Source organism: Elephas maximus, chromosome 17 (genome assembly GCF_024166365.1).
Source record: "Elephas maximus indicus isolate mEleMax1 chromosome 17, mEleMax1 primary haplotype, whole genome shotgun sequence".
NCBI classification, from domain to species: Eukaryota; Metazoa; Chordata; class Mammalia; order Proboscidea; family Elephantidae; genus Elephas; species Elephas maximus.
The window spans coordinates 21,776,344-21,790,265 of NC_064835.1; the positions used below are offsets into that span (position 1 = coordinate 21,776,344).

Consider the following 13,922-nt stretch of genomic DNA (forward strand, 5'->3'; position numbering starts at 1 on the left):
CTATAGGGTCGCTATGAGTCAGAATCGACTCGACAGCAACGGGTTTTTTTTTTTTTTTTTGAGCCTGTCCACATCTAGATGAGGGGGTGCTATTACTCAGAACTGAAGAGGAGAAAACTGAGGCCCAGGATGTAATAAGCTCAATTTCCCAAAGCCAGTAAGTAGTGTCTCTGGGAACTAAATGCAGGTCTGTATTTCTCACTATCTTTAGAGTATGCTGCTGAAGGAAGACCGTCAATAACAATGTATATGGGCTAGACAGACTCAGAGGAGAAGTCGCTTCTCCAGTATCAAGATCATGGAAAAAGTGCCATTCAAGAAGAGTCTGAATTGGAGAATTTATGCTGGTTTATCAAACCTTCTGAGACCCAGAGCACAGGATGTTCCAGGAAACACAACTCAGCTTCATGCCTTTGAAGTCAAGAGGATGAAGAGTGAAGTAGCAGGGATGTGAATAGTAAGGGTTGCAGGAGTTAGGCCATGAAGGCCTTAAAGGATTTGCTGTCAAGTTTGCACTTCATACTGAAGGCAGTAGAGAGCCATTGTTGAGCAGCATGATCAGATGGTGTTCTAAAAGGTAATATGAATCAGCGTGGACAGAGGCTGGAGTTGGAAGAGAGCGTGGTAGGGATTCCATTCAGGGACCATCGTGTGATGAGGGTGTGATATCTAGGGAAGCAAGTGATAGTTAAGAAAAAATAGTTTAAGAAATAGTTTGTTGTGTTTGTTAGTTGCTCTTGAGCCAGCTCCAACTCATGGGAACTCAGTTGCATGCCTTTGAAGTCAGGAATATGAGGAGAGAAGTGGCAGGGATGTGAATAGAAAGGTCTGCAGGGATTGGGCAATGAAGGGCATTACAGAGTGTGCTATCAAGTTTGCACTTCATACTGAAGGCAGTGGCGAGCCATTGGTGAGCAGCATAATCAGATGGTTTTTGTTCAAAAAGGTAATATGAATCAGTGTGGACAGATGGCTGAGTTGGATGAGACTGTGGTTCCATTTAGGGGACCACTGATGTGTGATAAGGGTGTAAAATCTAGGAAGGGCAAGCGATAATTAAGAACAAATAATTAAAAAATAGAGTTTGTTGTTTTTTTAGTTACCGTTGATCCACCTCCAACCCATGGCAACCATATGTATAACAGAATGAAAAGTTGTCCAGTCCTGCCCCATCTCCATGATTTTTGATATCGAGCCCACTGTTGCATCTATTGTGTCAATACTTCTCAGTGAGGATTTCTTTCATTTTTGCTGATCCTGTACTTTACTAATGATGATTTCTTTTTCTAGCTGTTGGTCTTTCCTGCTAATGTGTCTAGATGGAACTTAATGGATGACCTGCTAAGTGGAAGAGTGAAAAACTTAAGGCAGGTCCTTAGTCCCTATCTGAGCATGTTGTAATGGAATTACTCAAAAGGTGGAAGAGAGGAGGAAAGATGCTCATTTCTCATGGGCAATAGCTTCTATCACTTAAAGAGGCTCTGATGATTGATGGAGAATTACTCTCTGTTGTTAGGTGTTCAGTATACAGCTTAGCTTGATGTGTACTACGGGAGTATTTGTGATGTCTCTTTATACATATTAGGCTGAGGTTAGGAAAAGTTTTAAGTAAAGTTTTTGAATTGTGCTTCATAAATCCTTCCATTTGCTTGTAAATAACTTTGCCTGGTGTGAAATATCATAACAACCTGAGGATAGGATGATATAATAATGTATACTGAGGAAACCTTATCGCTTCTGGTCCATTTCCTCATCTCTGAGTACTAACAATTGATAAGCAAATATAAGGATCCTACTGAGGATCAGGAAACTCTGGTAGCGTAGTGGTTAAGTGCTACAGCTGCTAACCAAAGGGTCGGCAGTTCGAATCCACCAGGTGCTCCTTGGAAACTCTATGGGGCAGTTCTACTTTGTCCTATAGGGTCGCTATGGGTCAGAATCGACTCGACGGCACTAGGTTATTGAGGATCAAAATATGATATTAGTTTTATTACTAATAAAACTGGGTTAAGAATGCAAGAGTATATCCTGTTTCTTTCCCTCTAAAATCCTAGAACCAGTAACATCTTGACTTGCCCTCCCCTCTTCTGCTGGGGGAGAGTGAGAAACCAACTTCCGCCAGCTTGTTGCCAAGCAACTCAGAGACAGCTGAGTAGATTTGAGATCATTGAAGAGAAGCAGACAGTCCTGCATGGCTCTTCTTAGAAAAGAATGTGCATTGACTTAACGTAAAGGTCATGCTTCACCCTCAGTCAAAAATGCGCTCTCTAATCTATTTCTCATCACATTTTGTCTAGCCATGGTATTCAGTATAGCTCAACAGAACAAGCTATAAAATGAGTACTCACAACACTGTTAAAATATGCCAAATATAAGGCTAACAACATTAGACTGCATATGACTATCAACTCTGAATATGATTTTTATTATTAAATTTTCAGAAAAAATTAAAATGCAAATGTGAAATACCCTTTTGTTGTACATTAAAGTATAAAGAAATTAAGAGCCCCAAATCCTGCCTGCATAATCTCATAGTCATCTTTTTCTAAGATAGAGTCACTTTTTTCAGAATCATGGGCACGTTCTTTTTCTGTGGCTAAATTCTGAGCTCTCCATGATGGAATGGGTGAGTCTCCTTTGTTATTGTTGTTAGGCGCCAGCAAGTCTATTTTTGACTCATAGTGACCGCATGTGTCAAAGTAGACTACCTCCTAGGGTTTTCTAAACTGTAATCTTTGCGGGAGTAGATTGCCAAGTCTTTCTCCTGTAGAGCTCCGCAGGGGTTTGAACTGTTACCTGGTAGAAACCCTAGGTTCTTGCCCGTCATGGCTCTTATTGACCAATAAATGAGAGACATAGGTGGGAGAACAGGAAAGGCACCTTTATTTATTTACATAAGGACAAGGATTCAGTGGGAGCTGCTGCTTCCAAGACTGCTCCTCAAGGGTGGGCAGGCAAGTTACTTTTAAAGGGATTACAGGTAGGGAGTTCATAAAGTTATGGCAGAAACATTCTTAATTATACTATGAAGACACAATGGGGTTACATGTAACCTCCAAGGGAAAGCAGGATTCAAATGCAAAGCTATGGGGTGGGGGGGGCAGGGAGGGAGGGAACCAGTCAGTGAAGGAAATAGGGTTTTTAATATAACACTGTAGGGGTGAAAGCCAAGCAAAGAAAACAGGATTTTTAATACAGCACTGTGAAGGCTCTGCCTCAGAACAGCCAATCTTTAGGTTAGCAGCTGAGTGCTTAACTCTTGCTCCACCACGTCTCCTTGAGGCTCACAGAGGCTTTTAATTAATTTCCACTTTCCCAAGTGGACATACGCCAGTTTCAAAATACCTGTTCGGTATCTTAAAAAAACAAAAAACTCCTTCTTGTTGAATCTATTCCAACTCATAGCAACCCTATAGGACAGAGTAAAACTGCCCCAGAGGGTTTCCAAGGCTGTAATCTTTATGGAAGCAGACTGCCCCATCTTTCTCCCCTGGAGCAGCTGACATTTAGTTTAGTAGCCAAGTGCTTAACCAGTGTGTTACCAGGGCTCCTTGTTCTGTATCTAAAGCATTAAAAACAAAGGCAAATTCTTAGACATATAACAACATCCTAAAGAAAATAGTATTTTCAGGATCCAGTAGGACCCTATAGGGCAGAGTAGACCTACTCCATACGGTTTCCAAGGGGCAGCTGGTGGATTCAAACACTTAACCACTATGTCATCAGGGGTCTGACCCAGTATATGGCACTATTTCAACCCAGTTGTTGGGGCAACCAAAAACTATGTGAAACACATATATGTTTGAGAAAGGAGAAAATTTTTTATGTCAACCTATAAAGAGTCCAGTCAATCTCTGCAGTTTCCATGGAGCCCATACACTGTGAATTTGAAATTAAAATCCAACTGGGAGAAATATCCACTAAGAGATGTATCATGGTATTAGGCTACCAATACTCTGGGGAAGAATCCACCTATAGGTCTTTCTGTTTTGGGGAGGGGAATTTCAGATTCCTATATATTGCAAAATTTGGGAATTTGCAGTGGTGGCAACCTTCCCTTAGACTAAGAGCTTCTCTGAGGAGGAACCCCGGGTCCAAAGGACATGCTTTGTTGCTAGTTCTGCTTTCTTGGTGATATGAGGCCCCCCTTCTCTATGCTCATTTCTCTCTTTTATATCTCAAAAGAATTGGCTACAGACACAATCCATTCTTACAGACAGAGTCCTGCCTCATTAACACAACTGACCTCTATCTAACTGCATTAACATCATAGAGGTAAGGTTTACAACACATGGGAAAATCACATCAGATGACAAAATGGTAGACAATCACACAATATGGGGAATCATGACCTAGCCAAATTGATACATATTTTGGGGGGACACAATTCAATCCATGACACTCCTTCCCTAGTGAAAAATGATGTCCGAGTACGGTCATCTTATTCTATGATTCTAACTGACAGCCTGCCTCAGGGCAGGTATCACATGCTTTATTCAGTTTATTTGTTAGAATACCATTTTAAATGTAGATCAATAAATAAACAAATAAATAAATAGGTGAGGAGGAGAAGCTCCTCCTTAGAGTGAAAGTCAGTTAATAAATACAGAAGGAATGATGAAATTGGAAAACCACCATTTGGCAACTGTCATAATAATAATGAATTCAGGTTAGAATCATTCATGGACGCTAAAAACTAAAAAAAAACAACAACAACAAAAAAAACTAGCAGGTAAAAATTCAAGGAGTAACAGAATATTTATTTAATATCAAAATACCTCCCCACGAAAAAGATTATTATTAATTAAAAAAAAAAAAACAAAGGGTAAAATAGTAGCTTTGTGGTTGAGAAACTTGGCAGATCTCACCTTAACTAAAAGAACGAAGTAACCTCACTAGTAAGGGGGCTGATCTACAGAAAGTACCTCCTAATATGATGTACTGAGAAAAACAGCATCATTTCTGAGTTAATTCTGGAAAAAAAATAACCATAACCCGAATCTAATCAGGAGGAAACATCAGATGAACTCAAACTGAGGGATTTTCCACAAAAAGAAAAAAAAATCTCATTGCTCTTGAGTTGATTTCAGAGTAAAACTGCCCTACAGAGTTTCCAAGGATCAGCTGGTGGATCAAACTGCTGACCTTTTGGTTAACAGGCATAACTTTTAACCACTGTGCCACCAGGGCTCCATTCTACAAAATACCAGGAGTAAACTCCTCAAAAACATCAATAACATGGAATATAAAGGATGAAACAGGAATTATTGTACATGAAAGGAAATCAAAGAGAAATGACAACATTATTGCAATGTATAATCCTTGAATTTCTTTTACCATAAAGGGCACTATAAGGAAAACTGGTAAAATCTGAAGAAAGTCTATAAGTTAGATAAGAGTATGGTATCAGTGTTAATTTTCTATTTTGACATTTGTAAGGGTGCCCTTATTTTTTAGGAAACACTCTAAGTAAAGTATGTAAGGAAAACCAGCATTATGTTTGCAACTCATCATGTCTACAATTTACTCTAGTTCAGAAAAAAAAAAAAAAAAAATGAGAGGGAATAACCCTATATAATATAATGTTAACATTTTAGGAATCTGAGTAAAGGGTACTGTCATGGATTGAATTCTGCCCCCCACCCCCCAAAAATGTGTGTATCAACTTGGTTAGGCCATGCTTCCCAGTATTGAGTAGTTGTCCTCCATTTTGTGGTTGTAATTTTATGTTAAAAGGATTAAGGTGGGATTGTAACACCACCCTTACTCAGGTCACCTCCCTGATCTAGTGTAAAGAGAGTTTCCCTGGGGTGTGGCCTGCGCCACCTTAGGGAAGTAAGCAGAGAGTTGGGGACCTCATACCACCAAGAATGCAGCACCAGGAGCAGAGCGTGTCCTTTGGATCTGGGGTCCCTGTGCCTGAGGAGCTCCTTGACCAGGGAAAGATTGATGACAAGGAAAATTCCTCTAGAGCTGATGGAGAGAGAAAGCCTTCCCCCTTGAGCTGACACCCTGAATTTGGACTTGTAGCCTACTGGACTGTGAGAGAATAAATTTTCTTTGTTATGGCCATCCACTTGTGGTATTCCTGTTACAGCAGCAGTAGATGATTAAGACAGAATTTGGTACCCAGAGAGTGGGGTGCTGCTTAACAGATACAAAACATGGAAGCAGTTTTGAAACTGTGAATGGATAGAATTGCAACAGCAGCAGAGGACCAACACAGCAGAGAACCCACAGTGGCAGAGAAGCAGCAACAGCAGGGAACCAGCAACAGCAGAACCAGGAGACCAGTGCAAGACAGTGCTGGAGCCAACCCACAGAGTGAGAGCTGAGTGCCTGTGCACAGGAGGCTTCCTGGTAGAGTGGGGTGCCTTCAGGCACTTATCAGTGGAGCTACAGAGTTTTGGAACACTTGCCCCAGCAGGGCAGATGTGAGCATGAGGCCCGAGGAGTTTAGAGGCCAAGAAACCAGGAAGCAGAAGCTAAAGAGACAATACAAGAAGCCAAGCTGCCTCAGTTTCAAAAGGTATGGCAATGGACTCAGAGGTTTCAAAGGGTAGAGCCATGGCCTCTGGTGTTTCTAAGGGTGGAGTTGCCACTCAGATGGACTAGGAGGATGGTGCACCTAAAGTCAAGGGAGCTGAGTAGCTGTCCCAGTGGGCCTGGAAGGCAGAGCTGAAGCCCACGGCCAAGGGGCCTCCACTCAGAATCTGGAGAGTGTGGCCAATACCTAGAGTCTGGAGGGCAGGGCCATTGCATAAATTGACTCAGAGAACAGAGGATTATTTTCAAAGCACTGAGGGCTAATGTAATGTTCTGCTGACTTGCTTGGTGCCTGTTATCCCCTTTCCCTCCAGTTTCTCCCGTTTGTATTGGAAATGTCTAGCTTGTGCCTGTTCTGCCATTGTACCTTTGGAAGCAGGTAACTTGTATTCTAGATTTCACAGATAAAGAGGAATTTTTGGATTCTGGACTTGGAGTTAAGACTTTTGCTATGATATGATGGGATGAATATATTTTGCATATTGCAAGGATGTGATTTTTGTTGGGGCAAAGGGTGAAATGTCACGGATGAATTATGTCCCCCCCAAAATATGTATATCAATTTGGTTAGGCCATGATTCTCAGTATTGAGTGGTTGTCCTCCATTTTGTGGTTGTAGTTTTATGTTAAAAAGATTAGGATGGGATTGTAACACCATCCTTACTCTGGTCATCTCCCTGATCCAATGTAAAGAGAATTTCCCCAGGGTGTGGCCCGCAACACCTTTTATCTCTCAAGAGATAAAAGAAAAGGGAAGCAAGTAGAGAGTTGGGGACCTCACACCACCAAGAAAGCAGCACCAAGAGCAGAGTGCTTCCTATGGACCTGGGGTCCCTGCGCCTGAGGAGCTCTTTGACCAGGAGATGATTGATGACAAGGAAACTTCTTCTGAAGCTGATGGAGAAAGCCTTCCTCTTGGAGCTGACACCCTGAATTTGGACTTGTAGCCTATTGGACTGTGAGAGAATAAACTTCTCTTTGTTAAAGCCATCCTCTTGTGGTATTTCTATTATAGCAGCACTAGATGACTTAGATAGGTACACATAGATTTTTTTAACTACTTTGGAGCTTTTAGGTCTGAATTTATGTCCAAATTAAAAGAAAACACGATTTGATGAATTTTCAAGGATGCTTCATCAGAAAAAAAAGTAGCCATTATTAATAAAATTATTCCTTTGTAGTATGTATATTTTGACATATAAAAGCTTTTGCATATTAAATGTGAGAAGCAATAAAACTGTTTCAATAAACACGACACTTCTGCCACGAAATTATGTTTATTTATTTATTTAATACTTTTATTTTTATGATGACTTGTCTGGAGAATAACCAGTTTGTAGCAGAAAGTTCATCAATAATTTTCTCACTTGGCAATGTAAGTGTGTGGAGAAGAAAGAGAACTAAAATTCAAACCAGAAGACTTGAATTCTAGTTTGGTTTCTGCCATTACTAATTAAATAAATTTCTGGGTCCAAGGTAAACCTAACCCTTGGATGGAAGGTGCAGACTTTGGAAGAGATGAGGAAGTCAGGACCAGATGGAGCTGCATTTTAATACATATCATAGAAAAATTATTAGGGTAAGATTTGGAGCGATTTTTCTAAACCACTGTAATTTTATGAGTATTTATTATTCTTTAGTATCACCATCTGTTTCTTTGTACTGAAAAGTGGCAAAATGCTTAAAGCGAAAAATGTGTGTGTGCGCTATTGAAGAACAGAAAAGTGGAAGTTGTGAAATGTGTCTACTTCAGCATTTGCCTGCCAAAAAGCAGAGTACAGCAAAGAAAGCACGGGTGTTTACATTTAGAAAGATAGAAGGCAATTAACATGAATCCTTGGAGTCTAGAAAAGGAAAGAAAGAGATGACTAGGCACCAAAACAAGGGATAGCATTGGCTGTTGTGTTTCTCATCTAGTGGAACATTTAAAATTATAACCACCGTGCTCTAATGATAGTTATTAAATTGTTTGACATGTACATTAAAGAGATAAGGTAAAATTTAACCTTTAGTCACATTTTATCCTTTGATATTTGATGTTTAATTTTTCAAACTAACTATTCTATCTGGAAGGATCTTCAGTGTCACTAAGGTTGCTTGCAATTGGTTTAGTGTCCATCTGATTTCTAGCAGGAGTGACTACCTGTTTTCTTGTGTAGCAATTACAGTATCTCACATTAGAGATTCTTATACAGCAAACCAGAACACACTGATGACTACCATCTCCTGTCATTGGAGCCTGTTTAGTATTTTCTAGTAGCTCACTCCACACTGAAGTGTGACATCTCATAGTTTCCACACCATGAACTGATTTTTCAGTCACCTGCATTAATAGACAGAAAATGAAGGTAAGAGAAGAAAGGCAACAAGAATTCCATTATGGAACATTTTGGTTTAAATCTAAAATATAGGTTTTTTTGTTTTGTTCTGTTTTAGTGCATTATTTATTCCTTGCTTATTTCCAAATTGGACTTGGTATGGCTCACAAAAAAAGCCATAAGAAACATATTAGTCACATGTAAACAGAAAGAGAAAACAAAGTGAGAAAAGGAAGAATGAGAGTAGGTTAATGTAAAATTTAACACCATTTCTATAAATGTATATATTTTTTTCCACTCAGCATCCTGGAACACAGAGTATAAAGGAATAAAAATTAATTTATATAGATCTTATTATAAGTAGACAAAATTATTATTGCTATATGAATTTAAATGAAAACTGCAACATGAGCTTTCTATGATAGACTCAGAAGTGTATCAACTTTTCCACTAAAAAAAATGCAATAACATAGTTAAACTCAATTGTTTTTTTCTTGGCCACCTTTTACCAAAGTTAAGCACATGATATTAAACCAAAGCAGATTCTTCTAGGAGTTAATAAGAAGTGACCTCAGTTAATAGCCTTCCAGGGGTCTCGTAATCCAAGGAGTATCTAGATTCCAAATGAATGAAAAGGTAACATGGACACTAGAAAAATCTTACCTTAAACATTAAGTCAGTTTGAGTATGGGTATTGATTGACAGGAAATGGGAAATTATACTCTCCAAAAGAAAGGATCCAGAATTCTAATATTCTGTATTAAGCTAGGCTTTCTTGATTTTTTTTTTTTTTTTTTTTTTTTTGCTCTTTCCATTCTCTCTTCCCTCTAGATATACACGAATGTACTTTTAACAGAGATTCAGAGAAAACAAATGCCCTCTCAAGTTTTTCGAAAATTGAAAGAACTAAGGAATATGTTCGGGAAATGGTGGTGCTGGGAGAGAATTTCCATATACAAGAATCAATTCAATGTCTGCTAAGTGATTCTATGGGATGTATTTCATGATAAAACACAGGATAATATAAAAACAGGTGTGTTTTTTAAAACTTAGCAAACATAAATTGTAGACTGATTCATGGCACATTTCATTTCAGCATGCCTTGGGATCTCCAGATGGGAATTTGTCCTAAGAAATTTAGAATCAACCTATGTCCAGCAAGGATTGAGGTTTTCTTATGTATTCTCCAAGGTGAAGCTTCTAGTGGAAAATACATTCCTCAGGGCTGATTTTACATCCTTATTTCTCAGGCTGTAGATCAGTGGATTCAACATGGGGGTTACAAGATTATTCAGTATCTGAATTGTAGCACCAAGCACGGGACTGGGGTTGGGCTGTAGATAGATGATGATGACTGGCCCATAAGCACAAAGGATGGCAGTGATGTGGGCACTGCAAGTAGAGAATGCTCGCTGCCTTCCCTCTGCTGAGCGGATTTTTGATATAGAAATCCCAATGCGAATATAGGAGACAAGGATGAGGAAAAGGCAAATGAGAGACAAAAGACCAATATTTGTAAAACCTACCCTCTGGGCTAGAGACGTATCTTCACAAGCTAGCAGTAAGACTGCAGGGATGTCACAGAAGTAGTAGCCCACCTCATTAGAGCCACAGTAGGGTAACTGGAAGGTGAGGGAGGTTAGGATGATGGCATGGATGCAGCCACTCATCCAGGTCCCTGTGGCCAAGACAGAGCAGACTCTGTGGTTCATGATGACCATATATCTCAAAGGGTAACATATGGCCACAAAGCGGTCATAGGCCATCACAGTGTATAGGAAACCCTCAGTGCACCCCAAGAAGTGGTAGAAGAAGAGTTGGGCCACACAGCCTTGAAAAGAGATAACCTGGCTCTGCCCTGAGAGGTATAACAGCATCTTGGGAGCAGTGGTTGAGGAGAAACCTAGGTCAAACATGGAGAGGTTTCCCAAGAATAAATACATGGGAGTGTGAAGCTGAGAGGAAGAGAGGATAGCTGTAAGGATGAGCACATTTCCCAAGAGGGTACATAAATATAATGATGAGAACAGGAAAAAAAGAACTGTCTCTAGTCCCTTTGTCTCAGGAATTCCCAGCAGGATGAATTCAGTCACCATTGTGTGATTTCTCATTTTTCTGGAAGAATCAAGTCTTATGTGTCTGTGAAAAAAAGTTTGATTAAATTCAGTATGTATTTAAATGATCTATGTTTAGATCAATGAAGTGGGAAAGCAAAAAACGATCTAGATATTTGAATAGCAATATAAAATTTAAAAATTTTTTAATGTAATAATTTGAATCAGAGTAGTGCTTCCTGATACATTTGTCTTGATCTGTCTGTCTCTGCATATTGGCTATCTCTCTGCAGTGTGGTCTCCAATTACAGATGTCTTTCATTAACACTCTCACCCAGAAGCTTTACTTTATCACATTCAAGATATTTGGTCCTAACCATTTATCTCACATTCTTCACCTATACTATTGAATTACATTATTTCAAATGCTACTTTGTAATTCTGAAGGAACAAAGAAAATGATTCAATGTCTTTATAAAAAGGTCTCATTCCAGTTCTTGTATTCATCTAAGGCAATTTGGTTACATTCAAAAGCCAAAAACCAAACTCCTTGCCATTGAGTCGGTTCTGACTCATAGCGACCCTATAAGGAAGAGTAGAACTGCTGCAAAGGGTTTCCAAGGAGTGCCTGGTGAATTCCAACTGCCGACCTTTTGGTTAGCAGTTGAGCTCTTGACCACTGTGCCACCAGGGCTCACTGTTTACATTAACCATCCAAAAATCATTTATGATCATATAAGCTACATATGCAAAAATACAGTATCTTTCGGACATTCTCCCCTTAGGTGTGAGGGTGAACAATGAGAAACTAGCCAAAAGAAGAGTCTTAGATAAACCCTTAATCTTAATAAACAGAAAACTAGATAAACAGGGTCCCTGTGCTCCGGAGTAACCTGAATTTAGCACACTTGGGTAACTGGTAGCCTCCCTCTAGGTCTTCGAAGTCAGCAATTGTCTAACCGGATCTAAGTTAAGCAATATCCTCATTTTATGGCACCAGAAGACACAGGGGCAGGGATAGTAGAAACTCTCCCAATTCTCGTATTTTAAAATAGTCTGGCATCTTTTCTACCTGTTTTAACTGGTCCGAAACAGTGAAATTGTTAAATTATAGATCAACCATGAATCCTACTGTCTAAGACCTCATCTATATCCATATATATATATATTTTTTCTTGTTATTGTGAGTGGAGGAGAGAGTGAGAGCTAAAGTGGAAAGTGAAGAACACAATTTGGGCACTTACATGGCAAACAGAGAGCACAGCTGCTTGGTGCTACTGGGTGGTGTTTTCCTTTCCTTCCCCAGCAGAAGGAAGGAGCCCACATCTGCCTAAATCTCCATCAGCTTGCACTCTGCAGGTAGATATTCTGAATTTTTTTTTCAATCACTTTGAAATAGAATATCACAAACCCAAGTGTGCTTCAGCTCCCTTATGATAATTTCTTTCTCCAACCCCGGAACAGCAACAATCCCCAAACACAGGAGATTTTAATCAACCAAGGAAGACCTTTGGGTATAAACCCCTCAAGTCAGGGACCTTACTGAGCAAAAGACCAATTAACTCCTTGGTGTCACTGCACCTTAGAAATAAGACAGAAAGACAGAAAAATAAGAGAGAAAGAGAGGAGAGAACAAGATTTCTGATTTCCTTTGTGAAATTTCTTCAGTAAAATAATCATTTTCAAAAAATTCATTTGACCTACATATCACAAGTATTTGATGTGCATTTTCGTGATTACTAACTTTTCAAGTGCAGGTACTATCTTTATTAATAAATTATGTTATTTTACTACACTGTGCCACTTAAAAAAAAAAAAAAAACCCTGTGCCACTTAGTGTTGACTTATTGCAAGCAATAGTAACTGAGGTAGCTCAGAGAATTGAAGAAATTGAAAAATTCAGCCCATAGAAGGGTGGGAGTTGGGCAGCTCCAGGGACCTCAGCAATAAGAGTTTATAAAGTAGTGTCAGGGCAGTGCCATCCAATGATTCAGCCTCAGCTGCCATTTGTTTCTGAGTGCCTCATCTCCAGATTCAAATCTGATTTCCTCACTGAGTCATATGCTTACCCCTGGGGCCAGGGTACAGGGCACAGTGGAATGGAGACGGGCAGTGCCCCAGTGGGTCAAAGAAAGGACTATTGCAGGAGAAAGGGAGAAGAAATAGACTGAGGGGCCAAATATAATTTTCAGCTATTATTTGAAGTATCTGTCTTATACTTCTTTAAAAAAAAAAAATGCTGTAAAGTCCAACCTATAGCCATCTTATAGGACAGAATCGAACTGCCCCATAGGGTTTCCAAGGAGTAGCTGGTGGGTTTGAATGCTGCCCTTTTGGGTAACAGCCAAGCTCTTAAACACTGTGCCATCAGGGCTCCATAGATTTATACTGCTTAGTGTCTGTTAAAGCTTCCATGTTAAATGCCTTGCATACTCAATTTTTTTTTTTAAATGGTAGTGGTTTACCAATTTTTTCCATGAAGACATTAATTCTTTTATTTATGTATACATGTATCCATTTATTCAAAAAAACGTTGAGTACCAATTATATGCCAGGCACTAGTTACTTGCCAGGAGAGAAAAAATGGTGGAGAGGGGGTGTTTAAACATAGTTCCTCTGCTTAAAAAATCCTAGAGTCCATCAGGGAGAAAAAGGATGTTTTATAATCTTATTTAAACCTCAAAAAACTCTGAAGAAATCTTCTACAAATGAGAAAAGTAAGAATCATAGAAGCTGAATAACTTGCCCCAGATCATGGGGCATACCTTAGAGGGAGCTGGGATTTGGCTGCCTCTTTAGGACTCAGAAGCCTTTGTTTTTTGCAGTAACACAGGACTGTGATGAGAGTATCAAGTCGTTTGAGGCCCAGTGGTAGCAAAGAGGAAGAACGGATCTGCTTTGCCTGGTATGAGAGAGCTGTAGACACTTTTCATAAATAGGTTACATTACAACAATATCTTGGAGAATGTGTAGGGTTGTTATCAACAGAGAAAAGAGAAGACAC

The 13,922-nt window shown here is 39.5% G+C and overlaps 1 protein-coding gene across 1 annotated transcript; it reads right to left on the reverse strand.

Annotated features, from left to right (window-relative positions):
- Positions 1–10,039: 10,039 nt before the first annotated feature.
- On the reverse strand, positions 10,040–10,975 carry LOC126061070 (putative olfactory receptor 10D4). Its single transcript, XM_049857434.1, has one exon. It carries the CDS (start codon positions 10,973–10,975, stop codon positions 10,040–10,042), a length of 936 nt encoding a protein of 311 aa, XP_049713391.1.
- Positions 10,976–13,922: the final 2,947 nt, after the last annotated feature.